The sequence below is a fragment of the Danio rerio genome, chromosome 5, assembly GCF_049306965.1.
Source record: "Danio rerio strain Tuebingen ecotype United States chromosome 5, GRCz12tu, whole genome shotgun sequence".
In the NCBI taxonomy this organism is placed as follows: Eukaryota; Metazoa; Chordata; class Actinopteri; order Cypriniformes; family Danionidae; genus Danio; species Danio rerio.
In genome coordinates this window covers 23,650,509-23,671,584 of record NC_133180.1, presented here as the reverse complement: position 1 = coordinate 23,671,584, position 21,076 = coordinate 23,650,509, and the positions used below count along the sequence as shown (strand labels likewise).

The 21,076-nt window shown below is 37.9% G+C and overlaps 3 protein-coding genes across 11 annotated transcripts in view; 1 reads left to right on the top strand and 2 right to left on the bottom strand.

Moving 5' to 3' along the window:
- brwd3 (bromodomain and WD repeat domain containing 3) overlaps positions 1–2,356 on the bottom strand; it is a 134,787-nt gene extending 132,431 nt beyond the window's left edge. For all 3 annotated transcript variants that reach the window (XM_073952151.1, XM_021471594.3, XM_021471595.3), the window contains exons 1-6: positions 2,241–2,356; positions 2,045–2,103; positions 1,930–1,959; positions 1,726–1,785; positions 984–1,134; positions 775–873 (exon numbers count right to left, since the gene is read on the bottom strand). In XM_073952151.1, the coding sequence (XP_073808252.1) occupies positions 775–873; positions 984–1,134; positions 1,726–1,785; positions 1,930–1,959; positions 2,045–2,103; positions 2,241–2,274 (433 nt within the window). In that variant the 5' untranslated portion in view covers positions 2,275–2,356. The remainder of the gene's footprint in view (positions 1–774; positions 874–983; positions 1,135–1,725; positions 1,786–1,929; positions 1,960–2,044; positions 2,104–2,240) is intronic.
- Positions 2,357–3,615: 1,259 nt separating this feature from the next.
- On the bottom strand, positions 3,616–6,827 carry hmgn7 (high mobility group nucleosomal binding domain 7). Of its 2 annotated transcripts, XM_005165181.4 has the most exons (7): positions 6,629–6,759; positions 5,740–5,766; positions 5,394–5,423; positions 5,220–5,255; positions 5,083–5,130; positions 4,830–4,937; positions 3,616–4,503 (listed from the first exon to the last, which is right to left on the bottom strand). In XM_005165181.4, exons 1-7 carry the CDS (start codon positions 6,641–6,643, stop codon positions 4,444–4,446), a joined length of 324 nt encoding a protein of 107 aa, XP_005165238.1. In that variant the 5' UTR covers positions 6,644–6,759; the 3' UTR covers positions 3,616–4,443.
- A 59-nt stretch (positions 6,828–6,886) lies between these two features.
- Positions 6,887–15,720, top strand: si:dkey-237j10.2. Of its 6 annotated transcripts, none has more exons than XM_073950855.1 (5): positions 6,887–6,967; positions 7,363–7,505; positions 8,721–8,773; positions 8,928–9,090; positions 14,805–15,720. In XM_073950855.1, exons 4-5 carry the CDS (start codon positions 8,937–8,939, stop codon positions 15,428–15,430), a joined length of 780 nt encoding a protein of 259 aa, XP_073806956.1. In that variant the 5' UTR covers positions 6,887–6,967; positions 7,363–7,505; positions 8,721–8,773; positions 8,928–8,936; the 3' UTR covers positions 15,431–15,720.
- The last annotated feature ends 5,356 nt before the right edge of the window (positions 15,721–21,076 follow it).

The following is a 21,076-nucleotide window of genomic DNA, read 5'->3' as shown; positions in this document are numbered from 1 at the left end:
ATCGGAACAGTGCTGCCTTGTCACTAAAGTTTAATTTGCCTGCGACTATGTCAATTGCGTGCATTTTGCGATTGTGCTTTTAAGTCTTTAAATGCTACCTTCTCTGTGATGCTGTAAACACCGCTATTTAGCTTTGAGCATGCTATTTTTTCCGTAATCTGGTAACAACCAGTACAGCGAAGAGACGGCAACAACAAATTATGCGGCTAAAAGAAAATATCTGTTTCTAACATCTTGAAAGCAGATATTTACATGGGAACAATGATGACACTTTGCACAATTTGCCGTCAGTTTGACAAATCAGCCACCTTTAGTTAAATATTTCCAAACTGCAATAAAACACCTCCAGATTTTCCATACTGCTCGTTTAGTTTGCATAATACGGAGTTTGGCTAATTATACATTTATTAACATTTTTAAATATTGAGATTCTAGATTCACAGACATTATTTTGACACATTATTTACAATTGTGGCTAAAAAAAGAGCTATTAACTTATTAACAAGTAGAAATCTGAACCATTGGCCTGAACGGACCAATAGAAAAAATCCTTAGCCTTGAACCCTGCTTGAGCAGAGTTAAATCTAAATTTTTTTTTGCAAACACCACCAAAGATAAATGTCATTTTCACCAGAAAGTTAACACATTACAAGATTGAGAAAACTCAACCAATCAATAACGCACATTTCAGAATTGTTCCCATCAATGCACAAATCCGCCAGTCATTTCTGAAAGTGAACATGAAAACGCCAGTGCCAGGAGATGAGGACTCACCTATATTTGGTGATTTGGCACAGCTGATCGGTGGTTCTGGGGGTCTTCCCCTGTGCAGAGCAGCTACTGCAGAACCACTCCATAGTGTATGAGAGGAACCTGAGAAACAGAACAAGAGGGTAAACTGCTTTAGAAAGGAAAGAATTATTACACAGTAATAACTGCAACATTTTCCTTTTTACACGGTGTGTTTGTTGTGAGCGTCTTACTCTTTGCTGTCCGTAGTAATGACTGTCGTCCGGTGCCCAGTAAACTGTGGACTCCTGGAACACTGGGAGGAATGTGTTTATCTATCAGTGGGCCGACTTGCTTACACACACGCAACAAGTAATCCGCAGGTATGTGCTGATTTAACAACACCTACAACATACAGGGAGATAATTGATGGATTAAGTGCTGGGATAAAATGAGCGACAGCTTATGTGTTAATATGGCTAAGAATGCCAAAGGAATCATATGTTGTATTATTTATTTCAAAGCAGAAGGAATTCTGCAGCATTTCACCAACATAACCTTTTCTGTATAACCATTCCCAAAAGACCACCCTGTTTCATCAACGGACAAGCGTCAGCCAATCAGTAACCTTCTCCGCTGATTATCCAGGGCTCTAAGTAGCAACTGAGGTTTGATTGGCTGCCGCCTTTAGTTGACACAGCAACCCACCAATCAGATCTCGCTATATTTTCTCTTGCCGTAACGCCCCCAGCCGGCACGCACAAAGCCTTTGGTTTCAAAACAAATACCTTTAATATCAATTCCCAAAATTAAAACTTTCCCAGACTATAATCCAGGCTCGTGTAAATCAAATATATATTTTTTCACCACTGGGGTTGTACTCTCAACTATGCGCTTTTCAGATTTATACACTAATGTGAGTGAGCCAGGCACCTGTGAGAGTTTACAGCTGAACTTCACGTGCGTGTATGTGTGCGATAGTTTATTTAATCTCACCCAGTCGTCGAAGCTGCGCTTAAACTGCTCTCCGTCGCAGCTCCAGCGCTTCGGGATGATCTGCACACACACACACAGCGGGGGGAAAACACATTACAAGCGGGATTAGGGCACGCAGTCATGCTGGGACGAAGAGGAGATGCTGATGTTGGGATATTAGAGAGAAATAACGGGATTGAATTGGAGAAGAGGGCTGAAACACACCTCGTATTCGTGCAGCTCCTGCAGCAGCATCTGCAGAAACACACACAGGGTTACACACACCGTAACACACACTCGCCGCTACACACCGACACTCACACGCCACTTTCGGCCTCACCTGAGCGGATTTCTGACATGGTCCAGACTGCAGGAATCTGGCGATCAGGTAGTAAAGTTCTGCAGGGAGAGAAACACCACAACAGCAGTCATTAGCTTTAGCTTAGCCTAGCTTAGCCTTGCAGGCTAATGCTAAAACAGTCTTTAAAGTTTTCCTAACGATAAAGACGCTGTATAAACGCCAGAGTGCTACCCACCGGCTTCTATTTGCGAGCACGGTTCCGCCGCCATGGCCCGGTCCGGGCGGTGGGTGGAGGTTCACGGGGCTCTGCTTGCTAAGAGCGGCCTGTGTTGTATTTGCTCTCAGCGTTTCGGCCTGCAGCCGCCGCTCGTGCTGCTTTGTTTGAGCGCCTCCGCGCGGTTGTCGCGCGACAGTGCTCAGCAGAGCCACTCGCCACCGCCAGGGGCGCGCCGACAGGCCACAGGTGAGCTCACCATTTCCACAGGCGGACATTTTGCAATGGTGTGACAGAAGGGTGATGTGTTGAAACTAGTAGCACAGCTGCATCGCAATAAATTGCTGATCTTGTGTTTAACACAATCCTAAACATCACTGGCAACGCGTCTGTGGGATAAACGCATTATCTGTGTCATTCTCTAATCAATGTATACATGTGTTACGCAATATTTATAAGTCATATCTTACATAACTCAATTATGTAATAGGCATATATCGAATTAACGTTAAAATACAGCCACCATAGCTTCAGGTTGTGATAAAAGGAAGGATATATGCAGACATAATAGATCCTTGAGGTTGAATATCATATTTCTGAATGTAATTACGATTGGGCTTATAATTTACTGTCCATTATACACCTGACCACAATAAAATTATGCAAATGTAAACGGAATTTCTTAGATTTTATCCTCCTTATATGATGTTTTCTGCATAGCTATAAACTCAACAATATTTATAGGCTGTTATGGATGCTCAAATACATTCAACTAGTACCACACCAAGAACCGAAATAATCTTTTATAGCCATCTATATGCATTTAGTGCTGTATTTATGCCTGAAATCCTTTTTTCTCCTCCTTTTCTATCAAACACAAAATATACATTTTTATGCATTTCTAAGTGTAAATAACAAATAAAACAAATATTGGTCTTTACATTAATACAGTAACTTCAAATCCTTTATCATCCCAGCAAAGTCTTGTTTACGCTCATATAGTTCAGAAATGAAGTTTTTAAAGGTTAGTCTTCTTCATATCCTGAATTTTTCAAATGTATGTAGAATAACATTAGTAGTAACATTTAAATGACAGCAAAATTCTCCACCGAGTTTGAGTAAAAAAATATTTTATCGGATTATTTGTCGAGCAATATCGTGTGTTTGCATTTAAGGTGTTTGTCTCCACTGTGAAGTACTGAGGCAATTAAAATTATTTGTTAACATTTAAAATGCACTGTGAGCCAGTGCTGAAATCCACTATGAGTTATAATAGTGCAGCAACTACTTTATAATAGATAACAGCAGATTATTAAACTGCATGTGCAGTGGAACCCAGTATATACGCCAGTGTACAATACACAGCAATCAACTGATGAAAAAGTCACAGCAGTCATTTTGAGGAAAACTCCAATGATGGATTTTTATTGAGTGAGACCGAGAGCATTATAGGGGACACTAGGTACTTTTCACAGATGAATTTTCAGTGTTAAAAAAACTTCAAAAACGCGTTGAATTTTTTTTGTGTCTTAAATCCCATAATTTCAAAAAAGTCCTCTATAACAACAGAAGGGGTTTTCTGGCCTCATAACAAAGCCCAGTTACCTGTTTCAACAAATTGTAAAGGTGTTACGATTCTTAAAAAGCCAGGAGTCACCATCTAATGCTGAACCTGGAATGTAAGCAGTTTGTCTTTAGTTGTTTTCTCTCTTTTCTTCTACAATTTTCAAACTCGTTCCTCTTTCTTAAAGACAATCCATTACGTTTAAAAGAACAAAATAAAACAAACCCCATACAGAAACATCACAGACTCCAGAGCAACATCACAAGCACTAACGGACATACAGACTGAGAGCCTCCTCCCGCCTCCCACTCCAAAACCACGCTACAGACCATCCGCTTAAAATAAGTAAAAGAAATAAAAACAGACAAATCAACAAAAGCAAAGAAGGACGCCGCCTTTTTCCGCACCTCTCGTGTTGTAGACACCTGATACAGCTGCGGCCGAACACAAGACTCGTTTAGTCAGCTTTGTTTTTTGTGCTAAAAACCTGAACCAGTATTTACAAATTTGCTGATAAAAATATTCCTCTGGTGGTGATGGGCAGAGAGGAGGTTGTTGAGAGAGCTGGAGAGGGAGAGAGAAAACAGGGAAAGGGGGAAGATAAAAGAATAGAAAGAGAGGAAAGGGAAAGAATGGATGGACGGATGGACAGGCGTGCTGCTACTCTGTCTTCGGGTCGTCCTTCTCGCCCTCTGCCGCCTCGTCTGCAGTTTTCTCAACCTGTAAAAACAAAAATACGAAGATTTAAAATAAAACAACTTTACACCACTCCAAATCTTTCTCAACAGATAGAGAAGTTGAAAATAGAATAAGTATCCTTGTTTTAAGAATTTAACTGTTACCAAGTGCATGTACTTTAGGAAATGTGACAGAAATATGAATCTGTACTGAATTTCCATTCAAAACAAACAAGTTTTGATGGCTTTTTATTTGTCATCAAACAACTGGAGATTCATATTTATTTTCCCCTCCAATGTCACAAATGACAAGTTTACTTGATAGACACTGATCTGAGGTAAACTGATGTGTATGTTTGTTTTATATACCTCGTTGGTCTTAGTCTCCCCATTTTCTGACTGGTTCTCCTCCTTCGATTCGTCAGCCTTTCCCTTTGCCTTCTTATCTTCCTTTTTATCGTTCACCTCCTTGTCTTTCTGTCAGAGAGATAAAAAACAAAGCCAAATAATGAATATAGATAGATACACAAAATATTACCTACTATTATATTAAAACAAGCGATAGATTTACTGTACATATGCGTGTGTGTGTGTTTATTAAAAGTGTTATTACTGCAGGCACCTTGGGAGTCTTTTTCGGTTTTGGTTCAGGTTTTGGAGGTGTTGGTTTCTGAAGGGAAAAGAAAACAGGATTTGTTAAAAAAAACAGAACAGAAATAGAAATGGAAACAATGATTTATCGTGGTCAAATATATTTACTATAGTGCAGAGAACGGCTCTGTTCGATCCCGAATGCTTAACATGACAATTCAATAAAAAAAAAAAAGTCTCAAAAATCAACTCAAGACAACTTTCAAAACTATTTAACGTTCCTTAATTCTTTCATCTCATCATAATTTAGTAATGGTAACATTTAAAAAGAAATCAACTTACCGCTGATAACCTTGCAGACCGTCTCTGAGGCTACAAGAGCAATGAAATAAATATGTTATTTGAGTGCAGGCACAAAATAATAGATATTAACTGCATGTCCTGTGTATTAAAGTTTGTTCTTTTCACTTCATCTCTTGTTTGTGAACTATGCAAGCTTATGCTATAAAGTGCCACAATGTACAGCAAATAATATTGGCTATTATGAGAAACTGCTTGTGGTGTTTCATTTGATTATGGAAAAACTGCCTGCTAAACAAATAGATGTAGATACAGAGTAATGCATTTGTGCTGGTTTTGATTACTTAAATATGCAACCCAAAAATTGCTTTAGGTTTTCTTTTCGTACCTCCTCCTTGACTTCTCCATCAGTTCCCTGCAAATCAACAAAAACAGATAACACAAGTTAGAACATGACCTATAATATTATTAACATAAATGGCGGGAAAAACAAAAAGGTAACTAGCAGAAACATTGGGATGTGCTGTTCTGCACGTTTGTAAATGTGAGCAACATGCTGGCCTGTCAGAAAACGTCTGTACTTCTCTTTATTTGTGTTTGAATGGTCTTCACACGGTGAACTACGTTTCAGTTTAGTTCTCAGCGGACGGGAAAGCAAAATGGTGTGCAGATTCTTTATTTATTATTTTTCAAGAAGGCATTTCACGACACGGGCTCCACATATTTGAATAAGGAGGAGGGGCGCGATGATCCCGCCTCAGCGCTGCCACCTGGCGGCAAGCAGGCGTCATGACACCCCTCTTCCACCACGAACAAAGAAAATGCGTTGAAATTGTTTAAAAACCCGACTGCCTTTTCGCCAATTTGCCCCCATTACGAAAATTAGAGTTATCCAGCTATTTTTTAATCCCCGTTCGACGGCGGCAGAGGCACGATTGCGCTTATAATCGTCGGTTTTGCCGTCGCGCTGTGCTGGAGATGGAGCAAGAGAGAGAGGGCAGCATGGCTGCGGTTCCACGGGCATGAGATCAAGCCGAGCTTCAGCACAGCGCTGCTCCACTAAAACCCTCCTGCTGAACGCGCCACCGTCGACAAAAACACCGCGATCCGCCAGGAAAAATCGGCAAATTAACAACGATTTTTTATCTGCCCACAGATGCTAAAGAAGTCGCCTGGATTTTTATTAAAAAAACATTGTCTCGAGGGCTTCCTAATTTCACGACTGATTAGTAAGGGCAAAAGTGTAGCCGTTCGCCGCGCTCGGCTTTTCTACATACCTTTCTCTTGGGCATGTTGAGTTTGGGGTATTTTTCTCCTTTTATGCAAAACTAACAGGTTATCTTTTGTGATTCGGAGTTCACAGTTCAGGAGACTGTCGTCCGCTATGCACTAATTCTGTAGTAAACACAGGGCTACATTAGAGCCAGTGGTTGAATGGGAGGGTGGGGGCGGCACCGCGCTGAGACTGATGTTCTGCTCGTCCAATCAGCGCGCGTCTGGGCTCGCGACAGAAGAGGCAGAATCTTACCTCCGCTCTGCTTTTACGCGCGAAATCCTGAGGTGTAAATCCAGCGGAGGATCTTCCTGTAAAAATACCCTCCCAACATGTTCAAAACGTACAGTCCCGTGTGAGCATGTTCTGCACTAAATGATGTTCTGTCGTACAGTACATATGTGAAAATGAACGTTTAAGCTAATTTCTTACTGTGTCTGCATGTGCTGAATCACCACAACACATCTGCATCTTCCTGTAACTTCATTAATTACTGCTGCTGACTGTACTGTTTGAAACAGGTGAGCAGATGTATATCAAGTTATGAGCATTTTCTAGGAAAACATGCTAATATAATGAAACAAAATGTGCCTCTGTGAGTGCATGTCTATAATAGAGAAGAGCAGACAAGATTTTCTCACTTCTGCTTTGCTCAAACAGCTGAGGCCTAATCTGTGTATGTGTTTGGGTGTGTGTGTGTGTGATCTATAACTGCTTACTTCCTCTGTTGCAACCCAGACCAGAGACAAAAGCCCAGAGAAAACATCTCAGAACAGATAGATGAAAGGAATATCCCAAAGAGATATTGTTCTTTGGACATTACAGGGAATTACTTTCAGTCATCATATTTCTGTTTGTGCAGCCATACAAACAAGCATTCGGTAAGTACCTTAAACATATATTACAACATTCAGTAATACAGTGAATAATTATTTATTATCAGAACTTTTTAGAATGCCTCTTAACAAAATTGGGGTGTTGTTTCACATTTATGTTCATCACATCCACATGCTTGAAGACCTAAAGGGAAATTTCAACCAAATATGAAAATTTGCTGTTCAAAACAATATAAGCACTATTTATTTCACTGTGATCAAATGTTGTACTTTGACAGTCGTTGACTGTTAACATGATTTCCCAATGTAGAATTTGCAAAGAATACTTTTCTGAAATTGTATTAGGAGAAAATCTGAATGTGTGAACTTTACCTCATTTACGAGTTTCTTTTTTCTGTTGTAAACAAAAGCAGATATTTTGACGAAAGCTGAAATACCGTAAACATTGACTGCCATAGTAGGAATTACAAAGTCAATGGTTAAAAGTTTTTCAAAGTAATTTCCCTTATATTTAAAAATAGAAAGAAACTTATAAAGGTTTAAAACAAGTAAACAAGGAGTGAATGATGGCAGAAATGAAATTTTTGGGTGAACTATCCTTTAAAAAGGCCATTTCAAACATAAATTTACATGTGTCTGTTAAATTAATCATGCATCTCATATACGTTTTCATAGAGGTAAAGTTGGTTTTATATTCGCACATTCGTTTATTTAGCAGTCTCTATATTGTTTACCATTTTACTCTGAATATTCGATTGGAATTAGCATGCCAGCATGACTTATAAACAACATTAACACTAATTCACAGTAAGAAATGTTGTACTTTGATAGTCATTTGCTGCTAATATGATTTCCCTATTTAGAATTTGCAAAGAATACTTTTCTGAAATGATATTATTAAGGAGCATGTCTGAATATCTGAATTTAAAACTAACTTTACTCTATTGCGTTTTCTGATAATAGCATATAAAGTTAAAATCAGAATTATTAAACCCCCTTTTTCTTTTTTAAATATTTCCCAAATGATGTTTAATAGAGCAAGGACATTTTCATAGTGTGTCTGATAATATTTTTTTCCTCTGGAGAAATACTTTTTTAGCTGTATTCCAGCTAGAATAAAAGCAGTTTTTTTTAAAACAATTATTTTTGTTTTTATTATTTGGAATATACTTTTGGAATCAAAAGTGATTCCAATTTAATAAAATGTTTTTTGTCTTTTGTAATTTGTACTTATCTGATGAAAGCTATTCATTTATTAAGGAAGTGCAGTCACTGCATTTGTGGATGAAGTTTCCATAACTCATTCAATTCTGGTAAATTCCTCATTTCCGCTTGATTTCATTCAGTGCTTCTTGAGTGTTTGATTTTGCCGTCTTCACTTTGATTAAACTGTGCTTTTGTATTTTATTCTGAGAAAACATCAGACACTTTCATTCACTAGAGCTTGAGCTGTGTTTGTGTGTGTAGGTCACTATCATGCTAGGAGAAGCTTCCCTTTATGTTTTGAACTGCACAGAAGAAGCCACAAATCATGACGGATACAATCGTGCACGCTCATCTCCTTCTGTTACCTGTCCTGACGCAACAAACGCCACTGCCAGACCAGCTCTGACACCCCGAACTGTGAGAGGTGAGAGAATGTAGATTTTGGTATTATTAAGATGAGAATACTTTTTAAAGTCATGATCTAGCTGAGTGCATTAGGATGTTTTTTGCTATGATTGAGGAAAATTAATAGTTTTTTTAAAAATGAAGCAGTATCAATTATAGACTGTGAATGTGGCCCAGGAGCAGCAAACACATGTAAGAATTAAATTGAGGAAGGAAGTGCAATGCTGCTGAGAATTGAAGCCAACCGACTGTAAAGCCACATATGCAAGTGTTAAATTGAGCAGAGCAATATACAGTTAATTATAATGCAGTACAGTTCACCCAAAATTTTCATCAATTATGCAAATTCTTCATTTGAATTTATCTACAGAACACTAAATTGAAAGTGTTTCAGCTGTTTATGTAAGGATTAATTAATAACATGTCATTGCATTATCAGCAAATAATGCATTCCCATGAAAGAGATGCTATTAATTGGACCAGAGACAACTATTCCATAAATATTACAGTTATTACACTCATGTCATATGCTTCTTCAAATGTTCCACTGTGCAGCACTATTTTCTACCACATCTCATCACAATACTCCAATGCTAGTTTAACAGGTCATTTTAGAGATAGCGACAAAGGGATGATTTATTGATTTGCAAACAATTGCAGTCACTAATGCAATTATTACAGACTGAAAGACAAATTAAAGCCCAAAGTATACTTTTTATTTGTATGTGCAAGTTAATGTTTATGCGCCCACTGCATTTCAAATCGTCTATTCGTTAGTGTGTTTGCAACTGTGCATGCAAAGGTGCTCAAAACATACACACTAGAAAGCAAAACACAAGAAAACATCTGCACGTTCTCTCTCTAAAAATGATGATCAGTTAGATTGCCTCGTTTAAGATTAAATTGCATAAATTTCATCACACAAGTCAATAGGTATTCAAATATGCTAATTAAATTTATGCACAAACGTGGAATATTGCATAAAAGATTTGCGAGCAATGCAGAGTTTCCATCCAATGAACCAAAGAGAACAAAATCTCTTTCTGAAAAACTGGTGCCAAATATCAAATACTGAAATTACTGGAATTTATTCTGTGAAAGTGTTTTCTTTCCACTATAGTTTGTGCACATTTTTCTCGTCAAATAAAAAGTGTATTCTTCTCAGTTATGTGCATAAGTTTAGTAAAAAGTAAAAATGTATGTGATAATCCAGAATGCACTAAAAAAAATAGTTAGATGGAAACATAGCTAATGTGGGCATCTATTGTTCATCTGTGGTTTAGAAATGTGTTGAAAAACTAAATCTTTTAAACAGAAATTGGGGAAAAAATAAACATGGGGGCTAATAATTCATGGGGGCTAATAAAAGGGTAGGCTTCCGGTTTAAAAGCTAATTTACTCCACACCAACAGATGCAGAACAGCAGATCAAATCTGAGACATTTTACAACCCATGAATTGCTGATTCTGCATGTTTAATCTGTAAAAAGGCGCTGATAGACACAAATAAGGGTAATACAAAGGGCCCTATCGTACACTTACTGGCTAGTTTTAGCCCAATGCAGTTATCATTTTCAGAACCTGGAGCATGAGCAGATTGGTTTGCTCTCTGAAGTGTTTTGCTCTTGCAGTTGCAAATTCCACCATGTAAATAGTGAACCCACCATGGCACAAGCACAACTGTCTCTGATTGGCAACCCTCATTGACCATGCACATATGCTTTTAAGTTGCGAAAGAAAAGCAGCAACGAAAAAGTGTTCAGTTTGCAAGTGCTTTGTCTGTACAGTATTAGTGTGCTTATGTATGAAAGGTGAGCAAAGAAAGCAATTATATTTTCACAGTTTGTCATTTGTATCCTAAATAACAGTGGTTTAATAGTTTGGAACTACAATGTAGTGGAGATTTGACTTGAAGTACTTCAGCTGTTCATTTGACTGGAAATAATTGCACACTTTAGAAAAAGGGTTACAAAACTCTTTCCTGGAGGCCCACTGTCCAGCAGAGTTTAGCAATTAACCAGTATGCCAATTATGGGGTGGGGGTTGAACCCCTAAATAATGCTTGTAAAAGCAATAAATAATAACTTGACTTTTAGTTAATCATTTGGAAAAGTGGGTTTTTCCGATGAATAATTTGTTGAACTGCATCCCAATCATCACAAATACTGCAGAAGACCTATTGGAACCCACATGGACCCAAGAGTCTCACAGAAATCAGTCAAGTTTGGTGATGGAAAAATCATGGTTTGGGGTTACATTCAGTATGGGGGCGTGCAAGAGATCTGCAGAGTGAATGGCAACATCAACAGCCTGAGGTATCAAGACATTTGTGCTGCCTATTACATTACAAACCACAGGAGAGGGCAAATTCTTCAGCAGGATAGCGCTCCTTCTCATACTTCAGCCTCCACATCAAAGTTCCTGAAAGCAGAAGGTCAAGGTACTCCAGGATTGGCCATCCCAGTCACCAGACATAAACATTTTTGAGCATGTCTGGGGTAAGATGAAGGAGGCATTGAAGATGAATCCAAAGGATCTTGATGATCTCTGGGAGTCCTGTAAGAACGCTTTCTTTGCCATTTCAGATGACGTTATTGATAAGTTATTTAAGTTATTGCAGAAAAGTATGGATGCAGTCATCCAAGCTCATGGGAGTCATACACGATATTAATTCTTTTCCCACTGCACCATGACTTTATATTCTATACTGTACATTATTTTTGTTGGGTAACAAGATTTCTAAGCAAAGTCAGACCTTACTGTCCTAATTAAATCATTAAAAATCAAGGCATGATATTTTATTTTGGTAAAATCAGCATAATCTAGAGGCCTTTGCCTTTCATATAAGCCACTTCTGATATCAAATGATCAACTAGAAGTCAAGTTATTATTTGTTGTTTCTAAAACTTGGATAGACGACAAGACTTTTTTCAAGTAATGTAGCCTACCAGTAGTGTCTGTAGGTGTTCAAAGGAACCTTTATCTTACAAAATAGGTGTTTTATATCTTTAGCTAAAAATTCAGGAAAACTGGACGTATACTGTGTGTTTTAATAGACATGTGCTCACACATTGAGGTTAAATTGTAAACCAGTAAAAAAACAAAATGCACCATTATAAAATATGTTGTCTTTGAGAATCACGTCACTACTCGGTTAATAAAACACTATTTAAACATTCCTCGTCCAGCTAATTAAATGCTTGATCTGAAATTGCATACTGTCAGAGTAGTCGATGTGCTATTGAATTTGAACATAATGACTGTTAAAAGTATGTTCAACATAGCATGAATATAAGTTGTATTGAATTCAGATGCACTACCCGCTATCTGCCATGTTGTCTACTACCAGCATAGCTTCACTTCCATCCTCTCCTGTGGCCTCATGGGATATTAAAGATTCCTCTGCAAGCACACTTCAGACTCTCAGTGGAAATTATAGGTCATCTGCGTATTTCGCACCTTGTGTTTTGAGAGTACTCTGAATTCACACACTATCACATATAGTAGGGAAATATTCAATTGTCAGATGCACCGAAGCTTTTTAGACCAGCTCTCCAACATACGCTGATGCATGTTCAGGTGTTCTTCTTATGTTTGCTGATCTGATACTCACGATTGCATGCTTGCGATTGGGTGTGTGGGATTTTGAATGATACTAATTCTTACCTAACGCCAATAATCACTTAGGGCTGGGTAATTTCAAAATCAAATCTCGATTAACTGAACATTTGAACTCGATTAAGATTATTGAGTGATTTTCCTTGCCCTTATAGTTCACTGACAAGTTTTGTACAGTAAATATGTTCACATATTACAAGTGAGAGATGTTTGAATGAAGGAAGCATTACATAAACACACACCATCTATGATTATCTATTGAACATCAATGTTGAACAACTGAAATTAAAACACACACTGTCTAAAATGAACAGTCAATCTTTCTTATAAAATAAATAAATAAATAAATAGCACTTTTGGAAACAAAATTAATTTGAAATAATATAACTCTCGTATATCCTGTAAATAATATTTTAAACATTGGATTTCTTGCACCTTCTGTAAGCAAATAATTTTATGTAAATAATAATTTGAATGTTATGACAATATACTGTCTCTGGGCATCTCCGGCGCAGCTTCCAATCATGTATTGCAAACTAAGGCTCAAGAATGGGTCCATCGTCCTACTTGACCAGAGATCAGATGTGGCTGCAAAAGTATTAATCAGCCTTAACAGAACGGGGTCATGTGACTACACACATGGTAGAGAAAGTAAGTGGAAAATCATCCTGAAAAAAATTGATTGATTATAAGTTGTGAATGTCGATTTCGACTAGGGTTGTTGCGATACCAGTAATTCACGTTATGATACTATACCAGCTGAAGTATCGTGATACCAAGTAGTATTGCGATACTGTAATTCATAACTCAAACCTATGAAAAAAGAAAATGGACTGTATTATATACTGTATTTTACATTTTAATAGGCCTAGTTGAATTTAATTAATAATTTCCTTATTATTGAACAAAAAGTATTAGCACATAACTTCACCTAAAATTTTGTTTATTTTATAGATAACTGAATAACAAAAATACATTAAAATAAAGAAACCAATTATACCGATTGAAATTCGTTACAAAAAGAGCATTTTTTCAACACAATTTGCTTATATGAAGTGTTCAAAAATTGTTTTAATGTTTCCTGTTGCTATTTTGGTTTTTTCATCTATTGTTTTTTTTTTCAGTCTTATCAGGTAACAATCCAAAGTAATTAAAAATGTCACTTTGTGAGTCATACTTTTTAAGAGATTGTCACAGTTGTTGTAGCTACTAAATCATATTGACAGGAACAGAAATGAACAGATTCAGATTTGCGTTAGAACTGAAGCATCAGAAAACCTGCAATAGGCTGCCATAAAATGCGTAAATTCTACAGTTTTGCAACTTAAAGGGCTACACAGACTCTCTAGTAAAATGGTCTATTGTGTCACAAGCGTGTGGGATTTTTAGTGACTTTTCCACATGCAGCATTATGTATTTTAGATTATTAATGACGATACTACCATTTACAAAGTACAGTGACAACGGCAGTATTTTGGAGCCATAGTATTGCGATACTACTATAGTACGGGTAATTCGTGCAACCCTAATTTTGACTACTTTTCAATTTATTGCCCAGCCCTAAAATCACTACTATGCAGAATTGGGATCTACATAAAAACAATGACAGGCCATGCTGAGACAGATTTGATACACTTTTATACAGTGGAAGGAAGTAGAGAAGAGTCGTCCATCATTTTTTAATAGTCTATGCTCCAAACAATCAAAACCAAATGAGTTGGAGATAAAATCTTCAGGAAAATATCTTCATTAGCCAATCAGAGTCAATTATTTAAAATGAATAGGAGTGATCCAAAGAACGTTTTATGCATTGGGATGAGTTGCTCAAAGCTATGATAATCTGAAAGAGTCTGTTTGAAATTCAGTGTATATAAATAAGAACATTTTGTCAAATTTTTCCAAGTACTTTCTCATTGAGGTGAGTGTCCAAGTCAATTGGACAAAAGCGGCATTTGTATGAAGACATTCAGTCATTCAGTTAATCAAGTGAGCCGCAGAGTGAGACTCTGCTTTGGACTCTGGGCTTTCTCTCAAGTTTCCACGCTGTTTTATGTGCTTATTTTATGTGCTGTGTTAAGATGAAGCTGGTGCCTGACAAGTTTTCTCTTTCTGTAAGCTGGCAGACCTGAAAGCCTGAAGAACGCAGGACAGTGCCGCGCCTCTGCTCCCAGTAAAGCCATGCCCATTCACAGCTGTGACAGGGAGGATCGCCTAGGCATGTCAGTGTATTGCTCCTGGTGCTGTCCCAGCATCTACAAGGACTATCCGGATCTTCGGCTTGGTGGTGACCGACTGGAGCCCTGGAGTCCTCAAAACCCAGACCCAGCAGATGACGGGCCGCTGCTTCAGTCTCAGGACCTGAGCTCTCTGGAGCCCTCTCTGAAGCCAAGCCAACAGGCTGTGACCCAACAAGACGAGGAGTATCTAGTCATGGAATCCGCTCACAGCCCTGACTGGCAGAAAAGGCTGACCAACTCCATGCTGAATGGATATCTAGAGGTCCAAATGCTGGAAGTGTTCTGTCAGCACATGCAAAACATGGCGTGCTGTGGCTCATCCCTACTGGGCCCAGACGTTATGCCAACATTAGTGCCCACGGTAGCAGACAAAGAGCAGACAACCAGTCGGGCAGAGGAGCTGGATTCTTCATCCAGTAATGTTGTGCGTTACTTGAGCACTTGTTCAGCTCCAGCCACCTCTCACTTCAGCTCACCTGTGCTGCGAATCTCAGAAGCGGAGTAACACACACAAAATGTTCTATGCTGCACGCCTGTATTTTGACCATCGCATTAATATTTCAAGTTATCTCTGTTGCCAAAGTAATGTTCTGCATTCAGTGCTGACAGCATTCGCAGCATGTTGAATAGGCATGGGCCTTGGATAAAATTATCACGGTTTTGTGATTAAAACATTTTCTTTTTAAATGTAAGGGTAAAAAACTAAAACTTTTTCCCCTTTGAACACAAAGTATTTTATTTTGAGAAACTTTTTTTTAAAGAATTTTGGAGCATTAAACATGTCAGGCTAAATAATTCACATGAATCATTGACTTTTGCTGTTTCAATAACACAGACTTTTTAACGATTTAAAACAGCCTCTTTAGATATGTTTTCTGCTGGAGACACTGTTTTGCTTAAAAAAACAAACTAAAAAGTAAATAAAAAATTTTCCACACACCTTAGAAACGGTATAGCAGAAAACTTTTGGCTTTTTTAAGACACTGAAATATACCTCGAGACACCTTGAAAATGGTTGTCGTCCAATGCCTAATGTTGATTACCAGTGAAAAGTGTTGACTCATGCCAGCATGTTTTATAGAGGCTGCAATTATTTAATCATTTGATAATCCAGTAAAAACAGCTAATCCTATGAAGCATTACTTCAATTTAAAAAAGTAAACACTTAATTGTAGTAACTTGAGAACTTTATTTCTAATTATCAAATTATGTATACATTTTAAAAACATATTAAAAGTATTAAAGAGCCCTTGTTATGCATTATAAAAGATCATTTTTTGGTTTTGGGGGTCTCCAACAACATGCTGATATGCGTGCATGGTCAAGAACATTGTCATTGTCTGATATTATGCATTTATTTTTACCTGATTATCCCAACAACTCCCATATCATTTATTCAGCAATTCATTTGTTCCCAAACCCCTCCTTAGCGTGAAACTAATCTGCGCTGATTGGTCTGATGACCCAGTCTGTTGTGATTGGTCAACTGCGTTCAGCATGAGACAGAGAGAAATGCGCGCCACAGCTATGAAGTAGCACACAGAGTATGTCAGAGCCCAATGCAGGAATGCAGTAAAGTAATGCAGTTAGACACCAGCATATTACTCTACTCTTAAACCTAGCTCCAAGTAATAAAAACGACACACATTCAGTATTAATCCACACAGTAGCAAAGTTAAACTATTTTGAAAATTGACCTTGGCACGTGTGTGAGGAACAGCTGATGGTGGCCAAAGCAAACGCAAACAGCAGAGGATCACGAGTTCAGAAACGCATTTAAAACTGTAAAGGAAGACGCACGCATTGTGTTTTCAACGTGGTTTTGGACACAATATGTGAAATAGCCCATAAATATTTAACCTGAGAGATACAATACAAGCACTGATCTATAATAGATACGCGATTACAAGCCGTGCGGAGTGATTACAACTGGCAAAACACTATTAAATACATGCTTAGCAAACTACAGAAAACGAGGCAACAATTTTAATTACACTGGCATGTTATGATCTGGAGGAAGAAGAAACTGGTCCATATGAACTGTAACAGTTACTGACAAAGTCCTTGTCAAAGTCTGACAAAGTCCCATACATAATAGTATCTGCTGCTCCTTCCTTTCATAGCAAACAGCTGACGAATCCCACATTTCAGCATAGCTTAATGTACCAATCATCAGAAAAATTACAGGAACAAACAGCACTAAGTGGGCTATACTGTAGTGTTGTTGTGAAAATTTAATCCTTTTGTTCCCACAGCCAAATCTCCATCTGTCAATGATCATCATCTTCGCATCATGATCAGTCCCGTGATCCCCTGCACCTCACTAGTGTCTGAAGGGAAAGGCGCGTTCATGTTTTACCAGAACCAGTACTACATATTTGGTGATACACTGTATCGACGTTGACGCGTTTAGGTAAAAGATCCGAATCCAACACGATTCATTTTTTCAACTGAGTCAACTATTTCATTAAAGAATCAATAGTTTTAAACACGGTGCACTTTCAGATTTAAACTTCAGCTGGATGTTTTCATGGAAGCTCATTTTCAAAAACCCATAATAGGGGCTCTTTAATTGTTTCGGAAGCAAGTTAAATCTTTAAACTTGATCTTTATCTAGAAACACACAAGCAATGTGAAATTTATCTGTGAAGAAGCCTTGTGTAAAACCAGGACACCCACAGAAATGATGTTAGTAATGTATTACCAGCAGACATCCATTCATCCATCCAGCCACCTGTAAAAATAGTCCTGCCTCAAAAGGAACGTTTTGGCAATGTTACGGATCAAATAATTAATGCTTGTTTGAATAATTCATATAAATCATGAACCTCACATTTCTATTGTTAGACCTTACAAACTGCTGGCACTTCAGTTTCATTGTAAATACTAAGCTGTTTATTGTGTTTTTGTCACTTTTCTTGTTAAAGAAAGGACTTTTAATGAAGCTTAAATTTTGTTGGCCATTTTAATAATAGTTATAGAAAAATAATAATTACAAAAATAACGTATGCTATTTCTTTAAATGTATCCTTTCCGAATGAAATATCTTGACAAATGTGATCACATGCAAACTCAGAAACCAGTCCAGAGTTATGACAGAGCTCTTTCTCCTCCTTTTCCCCCTTTAATCTTCCATCTTTTACCTCTGCTGCTCTTCCACTGCAAGCTTCCATCAACATTAATAGTACAAGGCACATTCAGAAGAAGAGGAACCAAAGTCATGCAACTGTGTGTGTAATGGCATTTATAAATGCTACCACTTCCTTCTAAACAGCCAATCAAATTTTGTTTATCTCCTTCAGTGCTGCTTGTAAATGCTACTTTCACTTTCCTTGAAATCATAGTGAAGTGTTTGAGAATAATCTGAAAACATATTAGCTTATGTTCTTGGTTCTTTATATGGTGCCATGATTTATAATCATTCAGATGTATGTTTGTGATTTGAAAGATATGTTTAGTGATTGAATGCTATTAAATACTGCCACCTGCCGGTCATATTGTGAAGGGACAGAGAACAGAAGGCGCGCGTCCTCTGCTGGAAGCTTTGGAAACAGCGGCCAGTGTCAAGATATGAAAGGTTATGTCATAATGTCCACGGCATTGTCCTTCAGTCAGAGCTGAGACGTCGATGATTAGCCATTACATCGATGTTTACAGCTAAAATAAACGATTTACATTAATTATAATATATTAAGCATTGCGTTTTATTGTAGTGGTGAAGAGAAAAAAAAACAACTTAAATGCCTTCACTGCCATGAATGTGCTGACATACTGTTTGACGTCATTCTGACGTCACATCAAGGGGAGTGCCGACGTGACAGTTAATGGACCATGAGTAATAAAGTGTGTGTGTGTGTGTGTGTGTGCTGATATCCTGGCACCGACACACAGGAGCTAAATTCCCAGCATCACCAACAGGATTAACTGTTAACTGTGATCTGTAAATGTGTTAGTATGTGTGTGTGTGCGTGCTAATCCTATCTGTGCCAACATGGCTACTTCACACTCTTGTAGCCGCTCTGTGTGCATCTAAACGGGCTCTTTAGCCTGGCACCATGTGGCAAACCATAATACCAGATGGACTGCTCTCTCTCCTTCTCTCTCTCCACTAGTCCTGGACACTGCCCAGGCCAGAAGAACATTTACTGTAGTTCCTTGCCATATATTTGATGCCCTGTGGGTAGTGGGACAGTAATGTAAATTTTTGGATGGGTTAATGAAGCATAATGATGAATACGTTTTAAATAAATTCAGATGTTTTGAGATATTTGTGGCATATTTTGAATTTCTTGAAAGACTAATATACAGTGTATCCGGAAAGTATTTATAGCGCTTCACTTTTTCCACATGGCTTTAATCCGAAATGAATTAAATTAATTTATTTCCTCAAAATTCTACACACAATAGCCCATAATGGCAATGTGAAAAAAAGATTTTTTTTAATTGTTGCAAATTTATTAAAAATGAAAAACCACATGTACATCAGTATTCACAACCTTTGCTCAAAACTTTGTTGATCCAGCTTTGGCAGCAATTACAGCCTCAAGTCTTTTTGAATATGATGCCACAAGCTTGGTACACCTGTCTTTGGGAATTTTTGCCGATTCCTCTTTGCAGCACCTCTTAAGCTCTATCAGGTTTGATGGGAAGCGATGGTGTACAGCCATTTTCAGATCTCTCTCCAGAGATATTCAATAGGATTTAGGTCTGGGCTCTGGCTGGGCCACTCAAGGACATTCACCAAGTTGTTGTGAAGCCACTGCATTGATATTTTGCCGGTGTGCTTTGGGTCAATGTTCTGCTGGATGATGAAGCGTCGGCTGTAATTGCTGCCTATTTTAAATTCATTGATTAACAGTTATTAGGTTCATTCTAGCAAAATCACATTTGCCATTCTAAAAATGCTCGAAATAATTCCTTCATGTTGTCCCAACACAATTCATTCATGCATTTTCCTTCAGCCTAGTCCCTTTAATAATCAGGGGCCGCCACAGCAGAATGAACCGCCAACTTATCCAGTAGGTTTTACACAGGGGATGACCTTCCAGCTCCAACCCAGTACTGAGAAACATCCATACACACTCATTCACACTCATACACTATGGTCAATTTAGTTCATTCAATTCACCTATAGCGCATGTCTTTGAACTGTGGGGGAAACCAGAGCACCCAGAGGAAACCCACACGAACACAAGAAGAACATGCAAACTACGCACAGAAATGCCACTCAAAACTCCACTCGAACCAGCGACTTTCTTGCTGTGAGACAGTAGTGCTAACAACTGATCCACCGTGCCGTCCCTGATATCATTATTGCTAGAATAAATTGATTTTGAACAATATTTTGCATAGCTTACCGGTGTATTGGGTGTGGAATTGGCATGGATGGAGGGGACGTGTCCCCACCAGCATCCACAATAACTGAAATGTCCCTACCAATAATGTTCGACTTCAAAAAAAAAAAAAAGAAATGATTCGTCAACTCTCAACCTACACGTGCACCAAGTCAAGTTCGCTACTAGTTCATCGTAATACTATTAACCAATGCAGAGCAATTAATTAAAATTCAGTTTCGATTTTGGCCCTCATGATTATGAAAAACAGTGATCAGGATAAAACTGTTTAATTGTGCCACACACCTTTCTGAATTTCTCTGCATTCATACCTCGTCAAGGCCTGACTGCAGTAAAATCATGTCAATATACTTTTGCAGCAAGGGTCAGGATTGGTCTTTATATTAATAAGTGTTTATTTGTTTTTATTATGTACTTTATATATGTTTTTAAAAGCTTGAAACAGAATTTGTGCTGTTCAGAGCATGTACCCTATGTATGTCCCCACCAATGTCAAGAGTGAATCTACGCCCTTGGTATTACAACATAGATAGTAAATACTGCTCTGTCTGAAAACATGTGACTAACCTGCTTTACTAAGCACTTTTAGGTGCATTAGTGGCTATTTAGGCACATTTGACTCACTACACTACAAAAGCAATACATTCAAAATACATGGACAAACTCAAAATATTTGCAGCCAGTTTATGCCTATTTTAAGCATCATCCACTTGTGATCAGAAGAACAAAAATACTTGTTACTACAGATGTATTTAGGGTGTTTAAATCAGATTCTTTTTAGTGAATCAGCTGATCAA

Coding starts and splice junctions, on each gene's coding strand:
- hmgn7 (XM_005165181.4), bottom strand. Junction 5,256..5,393: donor GGTCTGCAAGGTTATCAGCG/GTAAGTTGATTT, acceptor TGTCATGTTAAG/CATTCGGGATCGAACAGAGC. Junction 4,504..4,829: donor GGGAGACTAAGACCAACGAG/GTATATAAAACA, acceptor TTGTTTTTACAG/GTTGAGAAAACTGCAGACGA.
- si:dkey-237j10.2 (XM_073950854.1), top strand. CDS start 8,937: ATGCTAGGAGAAGCTTCCCTTTATGTTTTGAACTGCACAGAAGAAGCC. Junction 9,091..14,804: donor GACACCCCGAACTGTGAGAG/GTGAGAGAATGT, acceptor TCTTTCTGTAAG/CTGGCAGACCTGAAAGCCTG.